The sequence below is a fragment of the Gambusia affinis genome, linkage group LG07 (assembly GCF_019740435.1).
Source record: "Gambusia affinis linkage group LG07, SWU_Gaff_1.0, whole genome shotgun sequence".
Taxonomy (NCBI): Eukaryota; Metazoa; Chordata; class Actinopteri; order Cyprinodontiformes; family Poeciliidae; genus Gambusia; species Gambusia affinis.
In genome coordinates this window covers 21,132,730-21,157,856 of record NC_057874.1, presented here as the reverse complement: position 1 = coordinate 21,157,856, position 25,127 = coordinate 21,132,730, and the positions used below count along the sequence as shown (strand labels likewise).

The 25,127-nt window shown below is 36.5% G+C and overlaps 1 protein-coding gene across 4 annotated transcripts in view; it reads left to right on the top strand.

Moving 5' to 3' along the window:
* kif5ab (kinesin family member 5A, b) overlaps positions 1–25,127 on the top strand; it is an 80,789-nt gene that overhangs the window by 5,543 nt on the left and 50,119 nt on the right. For all 4 annotated transcript variants that reach the window (XR_006371206.1, XM_044122928.1, XM_044122929.1 and 1 more), the window contains exon 2: positions 22,857–22,944. Coding sequence is in view for 3 of the 4 variants with exons in the window: in XM_044122928.1 (XP_043978863.1) it covers positions 22,857–22,944 (88 nt within the window). In the remaining variant the exon portion in view is untranslated. The remainder of the gene's footprint in view (positions 1–22,856; positions 22,945–25,127) is intronic.

Below are 25,127 nucleotides of genomic sequence, written 5' to 3'. Positions count from 1 at the left end.
CTCTGACTGCATGGGTGAGCCAGTGAGAAGCCAGTTTCTTGTTACCACTTCAATATTTATGTAGATTACAACAGATATAGCATTTCTCTAAGGGATGGTCTCTCATCTTTCTTATTTTAAAGAGTGATTAAGCAATACTTGTCAGTGTGACATCATGGTTACATCCTAAGAAATTAGGAAAAATAACAGATTCTAATCCAAGCTTCTTAAAAGATGACCAGTGAATTATTTCTTTTAAATAATGTGTGGACATTTTTTTTTCCACACTTCCATGATTAATTAATTAAACTGAAAACCACACAACATGACAGGTACATGCTATAAATTTAAAAAGGTAGGGGTAGTGTCTAATAAATTATTTGCCATATGTCGCAATTACAGTTTTGCTACCAGTCAATAAAGACTTTCAGAGATGTGTGATCTGCGAGTGATTATTATATTGAATATTATATTTAAGCTCAGAAAAAAACTCACACTTCATCACAAATTTTATTGATGTCTATGTTTTGCCCCAAATTCCACAAACCAAATTTTATGTAATCTTAAGCATAATTTATGAATGTTTGTGCTGCAACTTTCAGTACATATTATGAAACCAATTTATTAATCCATTCATGACTTTGTGGACCTTTTATCAGAATATTGAGTCTAAAGATGTTCATAATACACTGGTATACAAAACTGGTTCTCAGTTACTCAAGCCAGAAATTGAAATGAAAAAATAATTTTCACTTTATATCGCGCTGTGTTTAACATAAAACTTGGAACATAACCTTAATCCACCTACTAGAGAAGCAGATTACATGGACAGGTCCTGAAATGAAATTCTGTTTTAGGACAATTGGAGAATAAATGAAACAAAAGAATGACAAAAATTAGGATTTCTTCTGCTAAGTTTAAATCCTGTTTCATTTAGAGCAGTAGTTAAGAGGATCATTTGAAGCACATAGTGTTCAAACTCCTATTTTCATTTGTGAAGATTTTTTGTATTATACATTACATAATCCTGCTGAGGTTCTAACTGATTTTATGGTTTGAGTCTATTTGCACCCAGCAGACATGAAGTAACATTAGCATTCAGTGTGATATTCTGTAGATCTGAACATCTGATGGGTTTATAGCGGCTCCTCGGCTCTTTTTTAGCGTTTGTCTTAGTGAACATCTGTGTGTTTTTGCTGTTTGTTGATGGGTAGATAAATGTCATGTTCAGGACTTTATGTGACTCTTAATTATGCTCTCTGGTTCATTAGAGCTGCAGATCACAACATGTTAGCGTTCCTCACGGTCTCTACGAGCAATCAGAGAAATTCTCAGTCTGTCAAAATCATCTGTCTGCAGGAAGATGTAGATGTGTTTCTTCTTTTCTTTTCTCAAGAATTTTCCGTCATCACTGACATTGCCACCTGTGGAGCTCTGCAGGTTTCTGTGGTGTGCATGTGTGTGTGTGACAGTAATAATTCCTGAGCTTGTACTGCTCCGAGGCATGGCCTTTGTGTTTGCTCTGCACAAGAGTGACACAGCTGTCTCTAGTATTTCACTGTCTGCAATAATGCAGTGTCACAAGGCCAGATTGTCCCTCCTAATCTTCTGGCAAGCAAAAACAGCCGCCACTATGAATCATGCTTTCAGTTCTATAAATAAATTAACTATCACCGTGACTTCGGTCGCAGCAAAATATATGGAGGTTTTTTTCTGCTTTGACGATGTCATATAGACATAAGCTGTCCACATGCTAAGCTCAATAAGAATGGATTTTGTTCTCATCATACTATTAAAATAAAATAAGAAATAACTCAGAAGTCTGAATGAAATATACTTCATTTCATACCTCTGATATTGGTCATATTTCTTGTTCATTGTTTTGTACTTAAGCTATACTAGCCTTCAGAGCCTCACTAGTTCTCGAGGGGATCGTTTTCATTACCTGGTGTCCAACATGAGAAAAAATTATGCACTTTGCTTGCCTGCTGTTGTTGAAAACCCTTGTGATTATTTATTCTCCATCCCCAGGCTGTATTTAGGAGTGAGGTGGGAGCAAATTGCTGATTATTATATCCCTCCTTATCATAAGTATTTTCTGTGAATGGGAGGTGCAGTTATTACATTGATTTTTTAACTTTAAGTGCCTCGCTAACTACAGGTAAATGTGCTTTTTTGTGTTTATTACCATCTTATTAATATTGAGGTATTCTCAGTTTTAAGGCTTGACTTGATTCTGACCGAAGTCACTGAAGATCAAATCACATACTATTTGTATTAGCTTTTTACTAAGTAGCTGGTTGTTTCAGAGATTTTGTTTTAATAAATAGATGGATATCAGAAAAGTGAACCATGCATTTTTATTCAGCCCTTTTGAGTTAAATGCTTTGTAGAACCACATTCTTACTGCACTAACAGCTACAAACGTTTTTGGGTATGTCTCTAACAGTTTTTTTACATGTACAAATTGAAAGGAGGAAGACATTTCCAAGTCTTGTGCACAGACTCTTAATTTGATTTAGGTCTGGGCTTTGACTGGGCCGTTTCAACAGAATAATGTGTTTTGATTAAAATATTTTATTATAGTTCTCATTGCATGTTTACAGTTGTTATATTTCTGGAAAGGTAAGCTCTGCCCCAGTTGAGCCTTTTGCAGACTCTAACAGGAGGTTGCATTCATTTTCCACCAACTCTGACCAGCTTCCCTGTCCCCACTCTAGAAAAGCATTTTCAACAGCATGTTGCTGGCACTACCTTGTTCCACCCATGTTTTGGGTCCTACACAGTATTAGTTTTATGCATTTTCTATGTAGACTAAAATTAAAAATTTTGGTCACATCTGACCTGAGCTCCTTCGTCCACATTTCATTTTCACTTAGATGGTTTGTGGCAAACTACAAATACTGTATCTGTATTCTTGGCCAGCAGTTGTACTTTCAACAGTTTATCTGCAGGCTTTTCTTTGATTAATTTCCTTCAGCCTGCTGGTTTAAGTGGAGAGCCATCCTTTGCTAGGTTTGCAGTTGTATCACAAATCGCAAATAATTCCATGAGATGTTTAAAGCTTGAGATAGTGTTTATGGCAATTAGTTGCATTGCATTTTAATTAGGGTTGTCATAGTAAGCTGAATACAAATACATGTCTATCACATAAAATTGCAAGAGAAATACACTGAAGTTTGTGATTGTAAATTGATAAATTGTGGAAGCGTTCAAGAGATATCAATACTTTTGCTAGTCACTGTATATGATGAACAGTCTAACCTCTGCACGATCTTGTTTGCATTGATCAAACTTTGATTTATTTCTGGTATCGTTGACAATGATGGGTATGTTAAACATGATCAAAGCATCCATCCAGCCATGTTTGGGAACCCATTTGAATCATGCACATTAAAGAATTATTGATTCTCCTATTTGGTGCACTCTTTTTTTAATTTACTAGATTTTCTTTGCTTAGCTGCTTCTTCAGTGTCATGTGTATGAGTCTTCTGGAGCTGCGGCAGTGTTGCTGCATTTATTGTTGTGAAATACATCCATTAAGGAAGAAAACAGAATGGAGAGTTTTGTATAAGGTTGTCCAGTTCTTTGTTTTCACTGGTTTCAAAACCTTTCGCAAAATTTTGTGGGAATGAATGTGTTGTTTGGTAAGGAAATGCGCAAGACTGACATGTTTTTTTCTTTTTTAGCTCAGTACGAACATGACGTCTCATTAACAACCACTTTGTTTCTAAGACAACAATAATTTCTGATGGGCTGCAGCTCTTCTGTTGTCTTCTCTTGTCATTTCCTGCTTCTTTCTTGATAATGCGCCGAGGTAGGAAGAAGGAGGGGAAACAGCTGGTGCTGAAACAAACTGTCGATGGTGCATGTCGGCGCAGCTTTCATGTCTTCTACCTGTCTCAAACGTTATGGTATTTATGGCCCCCTAAAGTCATTTCTTCTCAAGGACGTGTTCTTGGTGTGTCTTTAACCGTCTGCAAAACAAACGCTAATAAAGAAAATGTCATAAATGGAGGTTCAAAGGGGCTGCACAGTGGTGCAGTTGGTAGAGCTGTTGCCTTGCAGCAAGAAGGTCCTGGGTTTGATTCCCGGCCCGGTGTCTTTCTGCATGGAGTTTGCATGTTCTCCCTGTGCATGCGTGGGTTCTCTCCGGCTTCCTCCCACAGTCCAAAAACACGACTGTCAGGTTATTTGGTCTCTCTAAAATTCTCCTCAGGTGTGAATGTGTGTGAATGGTTGTGCGTCCTGTCTGTCTCTGTGTTGCCCTGCGACAGACTGGCGACCTGTCCAGGGTGACCCCCACCTCTTGCCCGGAACGTAGCTGGAGATGGGCACCAGCAACCCTCCTGACCCCTCTAAGGGACAAGGGTGAACAGAAAATGGATGGAGGTTCAAAGAGTCTCTCCTGGTCTCCTACCCCTGTGCACACCTAAGTGCTCTAATTCTATCATTGCAGTGCACACACCCTATCCAATTACGGATATAAAATGTTAGGTCAAGATCTCATTTCACTTTTTCAGTGACATGATCAGAGTTTCCTCCTCTCAGGGACTGACCTCCTTGTCTTCCCCTTTCTTGGCCTTTTTATTCTTCTCTTTCCTGGATGCTCCTCCTGTGTTAAGCTTTATTTCATTGGGGAAAGATTCTGCTGCTCATTTCCCAATGACTCAGCAGCAGTTTTGAAATGATGTTGGAGAGGATGCTCAGTCTCATCTGTCATGCTGTTAATTTTGGCGATGGCTTCTCGCAGGTTTTCATGGCATAAGGAGGGAGAGTCTGTCAGTCTGGAGCCAGAATAATAAAGGGTCAGACAACTTTGAAAGAGTCTACTCCTAACTTTAAATGAGGTTGTAAGTTCAGACGCCCATCTCAACTCTGTTCTTTATATCACCTTGATTACAGTACCTTGCAAAAATTCAAATTCCATTCACTTTTTCATTGTTTCACATTATAACATATAAGTCCCCTTACATATAAGTTCAATGCATTTAATTCAGAGTTCATATAACAGAGAAACACAACACAGCACATAATTGTAAAGTGGAAAGGTAACAATACATTTTTCTCAAAATCTGTTCTTAAATAAAAGTGTAAAGTATGGCATTCAGTAGGTATTGACTGGTCAGTTCCCCAGTCAATTCTTTATGGAACCAACATTTGGTATAATTACAACTGCATGTCTTTTGAGGTGTGTCTTTATCAGTCTTGTTGATATAGAGACCAACATTTTGTCCATTTGTCTTTGCACCATAACGCTCACTCATTCAGATTGCTCAGAGAGTATCTGGGGAAAGACATTTCTAAGCCTTGCCAAAGATTCTCAATTATCTTTATGCCCTGATCTTAACTGAGCCATTCTAAGACGTAAATCTGCTTAGTTGTAGCTCTGGTTCGATGTTCAGGGCTGTTGTCTTTCTGAAAGGTGGATGTCTGCAGCTTCTAACATTTTTTTTCCAGTGCTATGCAGTGTGGAACTCGTTTCTGACAAGCTCCCCCATTCGTATCTGACCAGCTAAACATCCCCACTCCATGATGCTGCTATACACAGCATATATAGTGTATTCAGTGTACGGTGTTAGCTATTTGCCACACATAGCATTTTCCATGTAGCCGAAAAAACAAAGCATTAGTCTCAACTGATGAATCATGCTGGCTGTATCCTCTACTTGGCTGATAGAAACTACAATCAAATCTCTGACGTATTCCTCTCAATTATGCATTTTTTTTTGCTTTGAACTACCCTGAATTTGTGGAGAGCATGACTAATATTTGTCCAGTCTACAGATTATTTAACTTGATCTGTGGGTCTCTGCTGCTCCTCCAAAGTTATGAGCCTATTGACTGCTTCACTGATTAATACAATCATTTTAGATGTTCTGTTTGGTTTGCAGTTGTGCCATACTTCCATTTCCATTTTCAAATGATGGCTTGGAAAATGTTCTCTGAGATTTTCAATACTTTTTTCTGACCCATCTGCTGTGTTCCTCGCTCTTCAAAATGCTATTTGTTCACTAATCTCTTACAAATATATGAAGCCTGCTAAATCAAATTGCTATGACGGTCTGGTGATCAGTGTAGGACCAATCCTATTTCTCACCTAGGGACTTATGGAGATATGCACCAGCCACTCCACAACCTGGCAAGGAAAAGTGGGTGTAGATACCAGATAGAAAGAGTCCACACACACAGAGACTATTTTTTGATCAAGGGAATTTGAACTTTACTTCAGGGTGACAGAGGGGGATTGCAGGTGCACACACAGTTTTGTGATTTCTAATTGTACATCATTTTGAAAACAACACATTTCTCTATATTGGTGAATCACCCACAATATATTAAAGTTTATTGCTATATAAACATAATAGGGAGATGTTCAAAGGATTGGCACACTTTGGCAAGACAGTACAGTTGTATTAAATAAACTAGGATAATGAGCAACAATACAATAACAACCTTTAAGTGGGTATTAAATATGCCTTTTAAGTTTTTATTGGTTTGATTTAACATTCCAATTTTAAATGTTGTGCTTTCATTTGGAAAATTGTCTCAGATAACAGAAGTAAAGGCTTGAAAACATCTGTAATGTAATGTATAAATCTAATCTATGTAATGTGTTTCACTAACTGAATTGAGTTACCAAATTCATTTTTCAATGTACTCAATATAAGGCTATATGTGGGTATGTTGACCTATTTTTAACAGTGAGTGACTCAAATATCTATCAACAAGAAGTGCCTGTTCTTCCTCTCTTTTCTTTAATGTTAACATAACACTGACACCAATTTAGCCAGCAGTCACACTCACAGGATATTAGCTGCCAGTTCATTTTTATTTTTCACCAGCACACATGCAGTCACGGATACATAAGCTTGTGCCGGTTCGTCAAAACCTTTCCTTTCCATTTCTGTCCCCTTATGAATGGATCGGGCTGTGACTACACCAGGCCTTTTAGCTCTGGGGAGTGTAATGAACCATATTCTTCCCATTAGCCATGCCTGCTCCCTGGATGCTGCCTTCATCTGCCCCCAGCGTCTCTGGACAGCTCATGGTGTCTGATTGCACATGCTCACACACGTGTCTGTGCATCCCAAGACCCTGAGCAGTTTTAATTTATTAAATTTGTGAGAAGAAATCCGTGGTACCAATCCCTGGTAGAGCATCTTCGTCTTTTGCATGCCGGATGCAGAGGACTCCAATTTTCATTAATTAATTACAGTGCAACTCGTTGAACTGAGAGTTTAGAACTCTGAGATCTACTCCAAAACAGCTTTTGACTCCTTTCCCTGGGGAGATGAGCTTTGAAAAGTATTTGCCTTGAATATTATTAAAAAAGTATTTTTAAATCTAATTTGCCATGATTGAAGGGTTGTAGTTGAGCAATATAGGATCAAAGAAACTTAGAACATTATATATACATTGCAGGCACATTTAATTTATGCATGACCAGAGATTGGCCCAATCCTTGAATCCGAAAGATACTATTTACTGTATTTCAAGTTGCAGCCTTTTGATGCTCTTTGCTGCTCTAGCAGGCACATATATTATGACAGCACACCAACCTTTCACTTCCTACATGCCACATTTTTCATCATTCTGTTTTTTATTTGTTACATTTTATGCAAGCTAATGAGATTTGCTTTTCTGGAGGCTTTAAAAGAAGAAGTTATTTGCATTCCTTTGCAATAAGATTTAGTGAAGTTTTGAAAAAAAAATAAAAAATCGCCTTCAGCCATGTTAATTTTCACAGGAAATCTTTGTCTGTTCTAATATTGTTTCAATTTAATCTGAGCTCCTCCTATCTCCACGTTTTCACTGGGCTTGGTAATAACTTCCATCTCGATAGAAATATATGTTTATGCTAGACTCCACAGCATCTTCCATTCTAACCCTTTTAGGATCTAATTTATTATTCCCTCTGCTACATGTGGTCATCAACAGGGTTTCCACTAATGGCTGCATGTAGATACTTGCTGGATTTCGTTCATTTGTTGTTCTTTCTCACTTTTGAGGATCTACATGCTGTCAAGACTATGAGTTCAGATTTAATTTGTGCTTTGCTCCAGATCAAGGAACATCTCTGTGTTAATTTGGCAGTAAAAAATGTCTGCCTTATAATATCCACCCCATTAGCCTTTACCTTGGTACTTCACTTCTTTAAGTGATCAAGTAATCACCAAACAGAATGAGCATGCAAATCAATGAGTTCAGTGAAACTAATGAAATTATGTTCAAATCTAACTTTGTTGCATTTTTAAAAAATGTAAAAGTATAGTGTTTTCCTGGAGTTTACCAACTGTTATTCTGTATCCCTGTCTGCTCCTACATTTGCAGTCAAATTTTTTATTGAAATTGAAGGACACTAAACTGCTGTTTGTATTGGATAGAAATTAGTCAATTTTTTGGCATAAACAATGAGCAGCATTTCTGATCACACTCTTTGTTTACCACACAGAATAAAGATGATGTTAGGTCTATAATTATACATGTGCAATTTTAGATTAATTTAACTGAAGGCTCAGCTATCTGAGCCTTCAGATAACTGAAACACTTCCACAGTAAATTTTTGGAGTTTCATTTTTTATTTTGTTTTGGTTTGGTTTGGATTTTCTTGTTGGTTTTCTTTATTATTTGTGTTGTGGAACCAAACCTGAAACAATTACAAAATAGTTATTTTTAACCTAGGTTAGTAATCAACCACATAGAAATGTACCTGATCTTTCTTTTTAGTATTACATAATGTATCACTGATGCATTTGCAAACAGTTCAAAATCCAGCTGCTCACTTTCTGACAGGGAAGAAAAAGCGTGGTCATATTCTATCTGTCTCACCTTTCTACAATGTCTTTATGCATATTTTAGAGTTCAGATTAATATTTTTTCTGCACCACCTTATCTGTCGTGACCTTTTTATCATCACTCCACCAGCTGTAGCTCTGACATCCACAAATCAGCTATTTTTGGACACTCTCATACACAAGGCCAGAGGTGATACAACCTTTTTAGTGTTGGTCCCCAATGGCCCTGGCTAAAGAATGAACACAATTAGTTAAGTCATGTTTATTTGTATTGCATATTTCAGCAACAAGACTTTACATGATAAAAACATAGCATAATAACCAATTATACATCAAGCGATAAATAGGGACCAGTGGATTCATGATGAATGAACACATTCCCAGTGTTAAGTAAATCTAGCCTTAACAAGAACTGCTTTGAGGTTCAGTTCAGCTACGTGAGTTAAATATGAACTGATATATGTTCCTGGCCTGATAAATGAATTGCTTTACTTTTTATGGATTAATTATAGAATATGTGCAACCTGGTCTTTGCCAGCTCATCTTTTTCTGTGAATTCTCTCCTGATGAATTTCCACACATTTTAATATTTAATTCAGACAAATTCTCACCAAAGTTACTCTCATTCACGTATGTAGTTTACTCATTCTCTTACTTGCAGCAAGCCTCAAAGCACTATAGGGTAGGTGTTCCTCGCAGGTGAGAATGCAGTCTTTATACAATGTTTCTGCTGAAAAAAGTTAACACTCCTGTAAATGGAAGTAAACAACATTTCTATTGATTTGGTTGTAGCTAATTAACTGTAAGACTGTCTGAGACAAAGGTTAGATAGAGCTCCATTCTGTCCTCACTCAGCATCTGTGTGTGAGTCAGACTGGTTGCTGCACAATTAACAACAGGAATGAAATGCACATTCATCATAATCTGCAGGTTCTGACAGTTAGGGGATCAGCCCTTAGTTTATTGTCAGCCTTAAAGCGACTGGAGAGGCATTTATTGTCAACAATGAGTAAGGTGAGAAAGATATTTAACAACATGAAACTCCCGTAAATACAGCAGTTACCGAATTCAGTTTTTAAACAAAAATGTTTCTATTCTCTTTCGACAAAAAGCAGCCAAAGTGCCCCAAGGGTTTCTGTGCATACGGCTTTTATTTTACTACAAACAGAGCATTGCTTAATTACACTAGGGATGTCTGTTCACTAAAGTATGCCACTCACTGTGTATGCCAAAAAGCTTATGTCACTCATGAATTGACTTATTAATCAATTATTTATTTCAAAAAGCTATATATTTTTACACACAGAATATTACAAGAATTTTAAGTTAATACTCCAACCCTCCAGGCTGTGGAAAAGCCAGAACCACTCAGAATATTTCATTATTTCAAATAGTGCTCAAAACCCATTAGTTTTCACTGGCCTTTAGTTTCAGTTTAGCCACTCTATTGGCTTTTATATTTTACTTTACTTGAGTTCTCCTTTAATGCCTTCATATTACTACTCTTTTATATCTTACTCTATGTGCAGCACTTTCCTCAAAGAATGTAATGTTGTACATAGAAATCCTCATCTGATCTGAACATAGTGTTACGGTCCGTGCAGTAAGACACAAGGACAAAGGCATATATAAAAAAAATTGTTTCTATTTATTTTTCCAAATATTCTTCAAAAAAGACATCCAACATCAAATCTCAAAAATATAACAAAATGGGCCCAAAAGAAATCAACTAAAGCATACCTAACTCAGGATAACAAACCAAAAACTGACCTCACACAATGAAAACACAGGGGAATTTAAACACAAAGGCTAGCCTACACAAACGAGGAGGGTTGGGAGATGAGGAAAAGACAAACAATGTATAAACATAAACAACTAATTTAAACCAACATAGTTTAACTACAACACAACTGTAAAAACAAAACAACCTAACACCAAAAATGTTTAAGGAGTTATGCTATTAACAGAGAGCGAGGCAGATTCTTTAAGATCAAGTGCCCTGCTTCCAGCAGCCTGATGGTTTGTTCCACTTCCTGGTTTATATTTGAACAGTCCTCTCCCTCAGCCAATCCTTCAAACTCAACAAAACAAAGTAATTAATGATTCAAATAAACAAAAGGTGTTTACTAAATGTGTACACCCATAACAGTAAACAACCTAATGCAATAAACACAAAAGAGTGAAATTATAAATATATCGTGAGAAAACATTTAAATAAATACTAACACTGGGGAAAAGATGGAGGGACCTCCACAATAGAATAGAATATTTTTTAAAAATCAGCCAAAACCAAATGTACTAGCACACCTGTAGGTGGAAGAAAGCCCAACTTCAGAGATTTTTGAGTCAATATCAGACAAACTTTGAGGCAGTGATCTTCCTGCTGCAGACTGACAGAAGGAAATGCCTTCTGTCAGTGTGGAGTGAAAATATGTTTATAAAGGTCAATAAAGTGTCATGAATCAGTTCACACTTTGTGAAAACAAACTGATCATAAAGCATGTATACAAAAACATGTTCAGTATTAATTATCACATTAGTTTAAACCAGTACATGGCAATTATAATGGTATGTGTTTCTTACATTGTTACTACATGTTATAACGATATATCTGAGTTAATATAGTGCTTCTACAATGTTAATATATTATTGTGCACTATTTCAATGACACAATGTTTTTAGAATCATGTTAGAAGAGTATATGGTTCATGAATCATTGGTATGGAAAAAATAAAACAATATAATGATCACTTTTAGTAAGTTAACCTTTTTGTCATGGTCATTGCAACTGTTATAAAATCATATAACTAAGATTAAACATTATGACACAGTTAGCTAACTATAGTACAACCATGAATTCAATTTGGGTTGTAGATTGATAGATGTTATTGTCTATCAATGTTTGTATGTTTGTATGTTTGTTTTTGACATGGTTTTATTTGAAAACACATATGTTCCAAGATTAAAAAATAATAGAAAAAGAAAATTTGTGATTTTTTTTTTCAGAGTTACTGCCTAAACTACTGATTTTCTGATTATACTTGTAATGATTCCAAACCAGAAAATTCTTTTTTATATTTATCACGTCATATATTAGCACATTGACCAATGTTATGGTATGACCCTTGTTTCTCTCTCTCAATGTGCAGCCCCATTTATAGCACATTTATTATGATGTTTTTATCTTAACTCAGAACATTAACCTTAAGTATGACTATCCCTGACTGGCCTACATGTAAGTTTAGGACTTACTGTGTATGTAAACTCAGTGTTCTACGTAAACCTAGTTATGACACCTTCCATCTGGATGAGGGTATCTAGTGATTATGGCCATAGCATCCAATGCGCCTACAATGCACCACTGTGTGTTTACTACCAATAATTAGTAGATCAATTATCAATAAGGATTTTGAAATAAAAATATTTAAAAAACTGTTTGTAATCTTATATTGGATGTTTCAAGAAAAATTTTTATACAAAGCTTACTCACAGAACAGGTTCTTCTTCCTACTTTCTTTGATAATTTAGCTATCTAGGAGTGGAAATTGGATGCATGTGGCCTCCAGATATGAATCTGATCTTTGAGGGAGACGTCTTCAGTAATGGGAAGGTTTTGAGTTGCAGCAAATAGTCTCAACATTAGTACCAACCTGGGGGTTAAATTTCTAGTTTCCAAGATATCTTTGATTGCCCTATTAAGGGTTAAATTCAGTCTATGCATTTGCCTCATGGGTTATTGAATTGATTGCACTTCCACACATCAAATCACACTCCAAGAGAAATTGAGTAATATTGCAATTTTTCAGCTCTATATTTTCTCCTATAATTGGTACAGTTTTTCCCTCTTTCAACAAGAAAGGTGTGTAATAAATTAAGTCCTGCCTGTTTCATAAGTGCTACTAAGTGCTGATTAAATAACTTCAGACAGTCTGAGTTATAATAAGAATCTCTGGTCAGCATGCTGCTTGAAAAACAAAGTTCCTTCATTGTTAAATGGAAAATGTGTTTGGATTTTCCCCTTGGTATACTGAACAACTACAGAAAAAAAAGACAGAGCTGTTGTCAGGAGGAATTGAATATCCTGTTGTGATTAATTTTCAGTGGATTTACTTACTCCCAGCTTGAGCAATAGGCTGTAGCCCATGTCGGATATGGAGACAGTGACTCCAAGGTGAAGGACCTTGGATATTTTACTTTGACATCACATAGTCCCTTCAGGGGGAAAGACAGCTATTAGCTGGGTTCTCAGACCGTCTCAGGTTGTGATCGAAGCGTTTTGTTTCAAACGGAGGTCACAGATCCCCTGTTCATGCTAGAGATCTCATTTATGCTTCAACTTTTATTCCTGGTTCTGGATGTCTGAGGCTCTGTAAATAATGGTGAAGCATATTTATATTTATATTTATCCTATGTGTAGGTTAGGTGTCAGATCGAATCTGACACTGAAAGTGAGCTTTGGAACAGCCACTTACATGACTAGGTGTCACTGTTGTCTCTAACAAGCTGTTCCTTTGTTCCTCTTGCTTTATCATCTGTCTCTCCTTCAATCACTGTTCTCTGCACAATCTCAGTATCTCTACAGATTGAATCTTCTTAGCTCTGCTATCTGAGCTCGATCAACTCCATTCTGTCTGGTTTGTTTGTTTTTAGACATAATGAAGACAAAAGGCTGGCAGATTTGGATTTTGTACTATCTTCAACTACATTTGCACTGAAAATCATTGCAGTCACATTATAAACTATGTTTACTTGAAAAATATGCAAATTGGCAGCAGATGAAATAAGATCAGTTTATATAACTATCTCAGTCTGTGAGTACTGCACTCTCAAAATGACCAACCCCATCATCACTAACATCCTAAGTACTTAGTAGAGCACTGTTTGGTTGTTTTGACCTGGTGAAAACTGTACACACTGCAAGATACAAGCCCACTCCTTATGCGTAAAAGCCTTTAGTTGAATACTTTCTTTTAGGCTTTGCATGGTGAAACCATGTTTTACAGTTCACATCAAGTAAATGATGGCCACTTTTGTATCTTCCAGGATTCCCTCTTGAAATCATAGTCCCAAACATGTTAATTTGTAGATCTAGTAACATCCAACTGAAGCAGCTGAAACTTCTGATGAAGCTGCTGATGCTGGTCTAAGAGCATCACTGAGAAACCACAATGTTTTTCTGGTGGTTTAAGGTCAAAACATGAACACATCTTGTGCCAAATAACAAACAAAAGATGAAACTTTCCTCTTAGTTTCATTTTGATCACCTTATGAACTGAAATGCTTTTTGTTTCATCTGATGCTGGTGGGATTGTTCAGTTCAGGTATTTTGTTTGTTGCTCCTTGCATTTCTTCACTGCTTGCATTTCTCCTGACCGTTCAAGTTCAAGTTTTGCACCACCTCGTGTTCTCTTTTCAGCTAAAGCCTGCAGCCATTTTATCTGTGTTTGGGCTTTCTGGCTTGATATTGAAATGTGTCAGTCTGACAGGAAATAAAATAGTATTTTTGTGCACGAACAAGGGGAGTCCCAAAGAGTTGTCAGCTGAAAATTTGATATACAGTAGATGGATGAAGAGAACAAAAAGGCCTCTCCTCCATGGATTTTAATTTATTTAATATCTTGAACATGATCTAAAAGAATTTTCCCTCTAGAACCTGTTCATCTGCTGCAGATATGGTTTTTAGTCTCTACCTTTAGTTTGTATTGAACTCATGTTGTCCAAAAAATGTTAAGCAAATACAGCACTACATCCAGAGCTATTTCAAAGGAAAACCTTAAGTCTTGTCCAAGTAAACTGAAGGAAACTTCTGACTCTGCTTTGTTCTCGTTCATCATTCTTTTATTACAGTATTGTGAAACCTTTACCTTTTTGCAGTTCACTATTCATTCACCTATTAGCAGGGTTTTCTGTGGAATGTAAATTCAATTTATTAATGGAAAACCTACCTATGCTCAAAGTTTTTCATAGAACTTTGAAATTTTTTCAGCTTTCCAAGCTGAATTGTTTTCAAATATCTTAGATAAGTTTTTCATAGAACTTAGCTTTCCAAGCTGAATTTTTTTCAAATATCTTAGATAAGTTTTTCATAGAACTTATCTAAGATATTTGAAAAAAATTCAGCTTGGAAAGCTGAAAAACCTTCAAGATATGATACTCGACATGCTACTGGCTGGCATTTGCAAAGCAGCCAGTCGGGGGGGGCACTATTTATTTTGTTTGGCATTGATTGGCTGTACACTTAGTTGCAGAAAAAAAGAGAACTGTAGATTTTAGCTTCTATGGTGCTGTGTATATTAAAACATATTATAGTGCATTCCTATCCACTATAATATGGTGGATAATATAAATAAAGTTTATAAACTTTATTTATGAATAATAAAGTCCTTCATGTTCAGAATAAATAAAAGTTGAAGAGATTTTAAGGAAAACGCCCATTATCTCTTCCACAGAAATGTAAACACACAATGAATATAAATCTTTTTAAATCTTTCTCTGCCAATTACAATAGATGACACATTGTGAGAAGTTGTGCAGGTTCTGGACGAGTTACCAGTTTCTGACTTATATCAACAATCTTTAAGTTGATATTTAGCAATGCTCTCTTCCCAAACACTTAGACTGGACAATTGGAAGGTTTTTGACAACCATATTTCCTGAAACGCATAAACATTTGTTGCAATTGTTCTCATCATTTGTATTGCTTTGTTTCCTTTTCTTCATTTTGTCTGCACCACATTTTTCTTTAATTTCTGGTATTTTTTCTGGCTCTCATCTTTGCTCATCTGCCACAGTTTGCATCCTTATTAGCTATTTTCTCACCACAACTTCCTGCCATGCCCAATGTGAGACTGCCTTGTTGTGAACACATATTTTATATTGTTTGCTCTATCATTTCTCAGTTTCTTGGCTCCTTTTGTGACGTGATTCCCCCCCACATTGGATTTGAGTTGAAAAGTCAATGCACTCAGCTCTTATATCATAATAAGTGCTGAAGTCCATTGTTGATCTATAAGAAGGCTGTGAATGATTGAGAACTTGCTTCATGGTGTGGCATTAATGTATACTTTTCTTTTCAGGGATCAAAGTAATGTTTTCCACAATTAATTCACCTTAGCATCCTCTGCCAAATCTCCTCCAATCAGCTTTTCCTCCTCCTCCCTCTCTAAATACTCTTCGGTAATTAAAACTATCTTCAAGAGGGGCTGAAATTGATTTTCAGGTCGGTGACAAGTTGATAGTGGAGAGAGAAGAGATGAAAGGAGCTTCTGTTGTTCTGTGCTCCTCCATCTCATCATTCCCTCACTGTTAACTAAATTCTTCCAGTTTGCAGCCTGGATGTTTTTTCTCTGAGTATTTCTGACAGGTAAAACTTTGTTCTCGAGGCTACCGATTAAATGAATACAGGAAGACAAAATAATCTGAATTGCACCGTTAAGCGCAGAAAAAAAATACACTTTGCAGCAAACTCTCCTGTTCTGGTTGTGTGCATTCAGACTTAACCACCTTAAATCTGCAGCACTGGACTGCTTTGCCCTTGAGGCATATAGTGGCAGTCATCTGTACTTAGACTTGTCAGTAAAGTGTACAGGAGATTCAATAATGTTTGGTAATAATGTGTGACTGGAGCCTTTTGCAATTGTGTGTGGTTTTCTGCTGTTGCAAGAAGCACTAATGATGCTGTTATCAGGGACTTGGAGCCTGATTAGCTTGACGGATGAGGCAGACGCTGGCTGCCTTAAGTCCTCTCTTCCCGTCAGTCCAGCTACTATGTGTATTCTATGTGAGCAAAAAGAGAGAAGACCTGATGAGAATGTGATGAAGGCTGATAGACAGACTGATTAAGATACACACATACAACGTCCTACACACCAAGATTGATAAAGTAAAACAGGAGCTTTTATTTTCCTCCTCTGCAAACCAATAACCGTGGAAAAATGTGTTAGAGAAGGAGGGACAGATGCTCAATCTTCTTTCCATCTTATCCAGGTCTTTCCTTAGGATATTTATCTGTGTGGTGGGAGTGGAACCTGAGGTGATGAAGGATCCAACCGCAGATGAAACCTTCCTGAATGGAAGATATATGGGCAGATGTTTGTCTGTATTGTTCCCTAATTCGCAGTCATTGAATATTTACTGCATGCGGGAGTCACTTTACCTTTGAAAGTGTCCTCTGTGGAAAATGGAGCAACTTTTTCAAATGGTAATCAGACATTAAACACCTTGTTGCCAAATGCCCTCACATGGCCTCCTGAATGATGTGGGATCTCTGGTGGAAGCAGAGGTGCATGCAGCATGAGGTAATTGCAGAGCTGGAAAACCTCTGATGGAAGAGGTCAAGGTGGATGGAAGGTGCAGTGAAATGAAGCAGGTGACGTTAACACAGCAGTCTTTTCCTACAGTTAATTTATTTCAACGAGCACCTCAGTCCAACCTTGACCTTAAATGTCTAACATTTTTGCACTTTACAGTTGAAATCAAGTACTTATACACACAGTATACAAAAATGCACAACCTTTTTTCTCATGGACAGAACTGCTGTGACTGAGACAGGTGTGTGTGTGTCGCCCTGCTGCCGCACAACTTTTAGCTCTGTCCACAAATTTGGCAGTATGCTTAGAGTCATTGTTCATTTTGAAGACCCATGTCAGAAAAAGTCTTAACTTCCTTGTTGAGGTCTTGAGACGCTGCCTCTCTATGACGACATTATATTTTTCTTTGTAATAGAATGTATTTTGTAAATAGTGCCAGTTCCTCCTGTAGCAAAACACACATGGCTCTGCCTCCCCCATATTTTGCTGTAATTAATCTCAGGCTTGCAGACTTTCCACCATTTGACCCCAAATTTAACAATGGTTATCCTGGGCACAACCAATGAAGTCGACTGAATCGCTAACTGTATTCAGTCAATGTTGCTTTTAGAGTCATGGATTTTTTTTTTTTTTTTGGAAAATGGAAATAATTTTGGCAGTTCTATCCGACCAAGGAGAGGAATAGTTTAGTTAGATTTAATGTCAGACATTTAGAGAAAATAGGTATGTGCTTTTTTATAAAAACTATTTATAATATTTATGTAAAAACTTGGTTTCGGTACTTCTCAAACATGTGAGCTGGATGTTTTTAGTTTTTGAAAATGGTTCTTCTGTCTTTTGCACTTTAAACCCTCTCTTATGAATATGATTGTTTGCATGAAATGTCTGTGGCATATCTTGCCATATTTGCCACTTTTAGAGCAAACATTGTGACTGCATATTAAGTCTGACCTGCAATTAAAGTGGTTTAGAAAAGCTTGTTTTTTTCACAGCTAAATTAATAACTTCCTTTTAGGCAGATACATCCTTCTTTAATTGCTACTTTCTAAAATGTCCTATTTACTAATTGGGACTGGTCACATATGCCAGTATGAAGTTTTAGATTTTTTTAAGAGAAAAGTTGCATTTAAAAAAATTAAGAATCATTCATGTATATCCCTGTTCCACAGCGTAAGAGTGGAATTAAAGCAGACATCTAAGTTGGACAGAAATAATAAGTTTCCCTTTTTTTGTTGGTCTTTGTGACTCTCAGATCCAATTAAGCTCCTCTTTTGTCTTTATTAAAAATTTTTAGCATCAGCAAGAATATCTCACATGAAGTGAAATTTTCTTTTATATGAAAAAGACTAATCACTGACTTATTAATATGCTAGCTCAGACCTGTAGGCTGAGATTGAGCTCTTGGTACTTTTGCACTTTGCATGAGATTTTCACAGTCTGACCTTGGGGTGAATTTGCTGGAAAGTCCACTTATGAAAAAAATGCCAGCTGTCTTAAATGCTTTCAGTCTGTGAAAATTAATTTTACTGCAGATGATGAACTTCAAACAGTTTGGAAATGGCTTTGATGGGCAATAATGTTGTTAATATCAACCTTTCAGTTTGACTGTTGCGCATCACACAATTTTCTGATACTTTCTGAAGATAAACAACACATTTTTGGGTCTTTTACAGATTTATTGAAGATTATCATCATTCATACAAAAAACCATGTATGCAAATGAGCAGTGTTAAATGTTAAACTCCTTAAATTCTGCTTTGGGGCATGGGATTAAATTTGGTAGAAAATCATATTAAGACTTCCTAATGGCAATATGAATTATAAAATTAGGCTTTCTTCTGTCAGGACTCCTTTGTCCAAAATAAAAAGCCCTGACATTGCTTCAAAGCAAAATAGCCTGAAAATTCGTTTTTTGTGTCTCATTCTGTTTAAACTGACATATACAATTATTTTAAATACCCTAAGATAACTGGCAAGGTAATAAACAGATTGAGCTTTGATAAAAAGAAACCTAAGAATTTAGTGATGCAAAACAGCAATGTCTCTAAGAGCTAAATTAAAACCCGAAAGTCAATCCCTTAATCAAAGCCATTAATCCAAAAGTCTATCAGTATAATTATGTCATTTTTATTACACTCTATATCTATTGGAAATAAACCCCCTGCCAATAGTTGGAGCATGGTAAAAAATATACTGACAACATGTCAGAATCAACCTTCTTTAACCTAGAACGTCTATTTCACATTCTACAGAGATGAAACATCTAAGAATAGAGTTAAAGGTTATTGTAAAAATTCAACAATTATATAAAGAGAAGATTTCACCTTTTCTACAATTTGATTACCTCTCACTCTGAGAGGAAATGTAATAAGTTTAATATATTGATGATGATTATTATGTAAATTTAAGCAGATTTTGAGTTATGTTCATTTACATTTGGGATTAGTTAATGTAGATTATAGATGTGTGAGATGCACTATTTAGATATGTCTAATAACGAATAAATTAGACATAAATATTTTCTCAACAGCAAATCCATTTTTTGATAAAGATCTATTTATTGACTGTAAAAGACCACCAGAAATCTTTTGCATCCTCACAATATTTTGCTCTTTTTAGTTTAAATGATTTAGATCTGTAAAATACCAGAATGTAATTCTTTGTGAATGGACTGCTGAACATAGAGCTGATCTAAATTCACGAGTTGCCACTGTAGCATTTCATCCCATTTTCTCTCATCTTGATTTTTGATAGCTTCCTTTGCTTCCTTAGAGGATTGATTCTCTTATTTCGTCTGTCCTTTACGTTGTCATTTGAATCTTACATTGCATTTCTCTCTCTCTTTCACTTCAGCACTGCCACCTATAATGATTATATGTCCTGATTATTATAATTTATGTGCTTTTCTGTGGTTCGCTATCTTGAGTTGCTTCTGTTAAGCTCCGCTTTCTGCCTAAACAATTATTCTTTCGGTACCGCCAATCACTTTCCCAGTCTCTGTAACACGCTGCAGTTTGTTTTTCGCCTCAGTCAGTCTCCTGCTGTCTCTTTGTTTTCTGGCAGAATGGGCAGATTGCTGGCTGGACTGGCCATGTGGGTGTTTGACACGGCACACAATGCTGAGGGCCATGAACAATGCCTGCGTAGACCAGCATAATTCAATATATTATTTGCCTTCTTGCATGAGTACACAGATACGCATCCTCCGGTTCGAGTACCGTTGGCTTCCCGCTGCAATTTTTCCCGTCACTGCCCGACCACATAATTGAATAGACAGCTGTTAAATTGTACAAACAGACAAACAGGCCACTGTGTTTATACCTTACTCCACCGACAGGGCCAGCAGAGATGCACACAGGCAGATGAAGAGCTTACAGATGTCTAATACTTATATGCTATTATCATATTTGTGCAGGACAGATTAACAGTGGATCAGGCACTGAAAATGATTGTCAAGGGGCTGTTTTTCCATCCAGATTATATAACTGATTTATTTTATTCCACCCAACGAAGACCACATAATGCTTACTCAATCTCACTCCTCATCCCTCTCCCTCTGTTATTTAGCCTGGTTTGCATGTGTGTTGTACAATTGGCTCTTGGGGAACAGAGACATCCTAATCACCTCTGATGGGAGTCTTGTTTATACCTGCAGCTGTGATTACAGCATCGGCTAAACAGCTCAGCTCATTAGGTGTTGCTGTAGAAAATGCAGAAACATAAAGCTAAGATTTTCCCAAAATTTCTCTGTGCTCTTCTGGGAACAGATTATTTTATGTAGCAAACCAGGACTGTCTGATGGGAGTTCATATTTAAACATTAAGACATTTTTTATGCACCAAAATTGGTTGGAAAAAAGCCCAGGATGATGAGAGATAAACACCTGGATTCTCTTTGCAAATATTTATAAGCTTTAATTATTCACTCTGCTTCGACTTCTTCTACTTTTACAAAAGGGGCAAAGGTGCCAGAGAGAACATCTGTAAGTCATTAAATAAGCTTCTCTATAAAAATGTACATTCTCATTTTGTATATTATTTAATTTCTCTGACTCTCCCATGAGTTCCAGCCAAGTGAGGGCTAGAAAGCGAGTTCATATTCATGTTAACTAATCAAATATAAGTATGACAAACCATGGTAACAGTTTTTCATTTAAATTAAAATTTTGATTAGTAACATCTGTGTTCGAGAATGTTATTGGGTATTTGTATTAGTGATATTATGTATTATTTCACAAATTCAGGGTTTTTTGAATTGTAGGATGTTTGACCCTCAATACTGTAAGTCTAGAGTCAGAAAAATGGGAAGTGGTCACATTGCATGAAATGTTTCTATTTCATGATAAATCTATCCATGAAACAGATTTGTCCTGCAGTAAGTGATTTAAGTGTATATAAACCCAGTGCAACAGAAAATCATAAAAAGCTTAACAGGATGAAAAGTTTCTGTTGAAAAAGCAGCTGATTTATTTATGCTTTCCACTTCCATACTGTGGTCACACTTCAGACAGGAGAATTATTGATCCACTGGTGTTTTTTTCTTTGTCATGCTGTCTAAGCAGAGTCATTGTAGAGCCGTATTACTGTGTGCTTTCAAATAAAAGCATTATTACTTGGAGTGGTGCCTGTCTTTCACACAAAGTGGATTTATTTTTTTTTTTTACTCTGCAGCCGGGTGCATCAGCTTTGACCTTTTACTCTTCCTCTGTGCCTTACTAAAAGGTTGACAATGCACACAGATAGTGTTGCAGCCCCTTTGAAGAATTGCGGACAAAGATAGTGACATACCTTCAAAAATGTCTCGTTTTCTCCCAACTTTTTTGGAAATCTTTCTTTACTTTTACTTTTTTTTCAGTAAAAAATTGATTTTATCCAACAGGTTGCTAGATGTGCTTTGGATGATGATGATATATGAGGCTTATTGTTTAATGACTGAAAATGCTGGGAATTGTTTTATAGATTTGACTTTCTACTGCTTCGTGTTGGTCTGTCACATCCATTTCCAAACACAAAATCTGAAGTGGTAATGGCTGTAATGTTATAAAGATCAAGGGTTTTGAATGTGTTTTCTAGCTGTAGCTATTAAATGAGAAATAAACTGCTACTCACATAATTTTTGTAGTTCCTCTCTAACAAATACACTGGATTTCTGGCCGCGAGTCTAAATAATTCAATAAGCAACTCTTTCTTTCTTTTTCTCTTTTGCCTCATGCTGTCTTTCTTGCATGCAGAGTCTGGTTTCAGGTCATCTGTTTTCATCTGCCCTCTCTGCATTTACACTCCTCTGCTCTCCTCCCTCAACCCATTTCTTCTCTTCAATGCATCGGTTCACTCTTGAAGCTTTTCAGCACTGCCTCTAATGGCTTTACCACAGAGTGATTCTCTGTCAGACTGACTGTCTTCAGGTCGAACAGTCTTTACTTAAAGTTTCACCCAGTAGCACTCAAATCAAAACATACACTGTATAAAATATAGGTGGACATTCATGCTATGTCTTGTAGAATGAAACAATTTACTGAGACCTTGCACAATACATTGAAACAGCCTCCATAAAGCAAGCTCACTCTGAGTAAAAGTGGTGGTTTCTCTTCTGACACATTTGTTTACAACACACTATCATTTGGCAGTAAAAGTCATGTGAAAAACATATGGTATTTCTAATAAATGTCTGTTTGCAAATCTTCTAGGATGTTTCTTTTATTGAAACTCACTGGAGACTCTCATCAAACTGTCTCTGTCATAGCTGACAATGTTTATTTTGCGCTCCACAGGGGAAGTCCTACGTGTATGACCAGGTCTTCCCCACTAATATCACTCAGGAACAAGTCTACAACGCCTGTGCCAAACAGATTGTCAGAGGTGAGTCACCTAAATGTTGTGCATTTACTCTTTAAGGTTCAAAAAAACATACAAGTACCAAAAGAACAAGACAGCAGACCTTAAATTAGCATCTCCCACACATTCTTGATCTCTGTGTTGGCTTTGCTAGTCTGCACCTCTATTGCTGATGCAGGCAGCAGCAGCAGCAGCAGCATCTTTTTGCAGGCAGCAGGAAACCTTTTTTCACTTTTTAGTCACACAGCCTGGATGCATGAGTGTAGAGAATTATAAAGGTAAACAGATTAAAATTATGCATGCTATATCGTAATTCTAAAGACACGGCCAGTTTTATTTTAAAAGAATCCTAATATAGTTTCCTATAACATCATCCTGAACAACATCGTTTAACCTTGAACAGGCCTTGGGCTTAATTGCTTGCAGGTGGGATGACATTTTTTTAATGAAGGTGGGTGTGCCCTAACAAGTGATTAACACACTCTATCAAGCTCTTTGTCAACTAATTATCAGACAACATGAGGAGTAACAGAGAGTAAATTCAAACAGATCAGGAATTGATAAAAGGCAGCATTTTCTTTATAAAATGGAAGCCAGAAACATGTCCAAAAAGATGATTAAACAAACATTGAACTAAATTCACAGTAGTAGTAGTAGACTGAACTGCTTTTCTAAAACTTAAACTAGGCATTTTGTATCTTAGAATATAAATGTTATAGCCTTAGCTTCACTTAATTGATCTTTTCCAACAAAGTTTGCTGCGTTTATTACTGATTTTGAGTATTAACACTCAATTGCTGGAAATACTTTACCAGTAATTGGAATAACTCCTGATATATTTTTCTGGAGTAGATTTCTACAGCAATGTTATATAGCCCTGGTTCCTGCAGAAGCAACGTTTTGGTGCCAGTAGAATTGAAGCAAGGCATTACTGGAGGATGAAATCATTAATGCCCCATTCAGAATACATTGCAATGTAAAAAATAATGCTAAACATTATAGGCTTTGCAGAGTCTAGGCATAGTCTTCTGTTCCATTTGAAGAATACAATTAATTCCCTATTAATAATTCATAAGATCTACTGACTGTTTTCAGAATGGATGAATTATCCACAGCTCCTCCTCCTCACAGCTGAGATGGCAGGATATTGGAGTCCTGGGTGAGAAGTGGTTATCTATGACATGTGGCCCAAGTGCAAATGAACTTGTCTAATGCCAAGGATACAACCTCATCAGGAGGTTGCTGCTCATGCTGGGGTGGAAGCAACCTAAGTAGCAGGTCAAATTAAGAATTCATACTGTGCACACCAAAACTACTGAGCTGATTCATTCCTTTGCCACATAGATATTGTTCGGTCTGCTTCTCTATTGAGTGGGACTATAGGCATAGACACCTCCAAACTGTAAATAAGCTCAGCTATGTTTTATATAGCTGATATATATATATATATATATATATATATATATATATATATATATCTCAGATGTTGATTTCCTTTTGATTGCATTTAGAAGTAAAGAGGAAGGAAGGAGGGATAAGAACAAAAGGAGACTCACCAGGTGTTTAGAATTTTAAAACACTGACTGTTTAGGTTTTGGGCCTTGTGATTTGTGAAAAACACACATAATTTGGACTTTTAATGATTCTTTCTGCTTGTCTAGAAAGTCATCCTATAGATTATGGAAACATTGATAGAAATCCCTCATTCTCATTAATGAATGAGAATGGTCATTTTCATAGGGAATTACAGCAACCTGTCAGAAAAGAATGTGCAGCTGTGATGCCTCTGGTGGTATCAGAGGGTGGTGGAAGAAATGGGCCACATTCAAATGGCCCATATTTGTAGTATGGGTTGTAAGGCTTTCTTACTGTGCTGTGAAGAAGCATGAGCAATCTGTTCATGCTTCATGTTTTAATTCTGTGGAAAACTTTATATCATACTCAAAGACTTGTAGAGTAAAGACATTATCTTCAGAAAGGTTGAGGTTGCTCCTCTGGAAAAAAAAAAACATTTTGGAGAAACTAAATATATTTAATTTAGTGTTACTTTGAAAAGTGAGAATAAACAATAACATTTTCATGTAGACAATACCTGTGTGTTATAATGTTAGACCCTGGATGCAGTTGTTCTTTGAGAAAAAACAGAACCTTTACCATAAAGGGTTAAGATTTAGTAACATTTTGTGTTCAGTGTAAGCATTATTTTT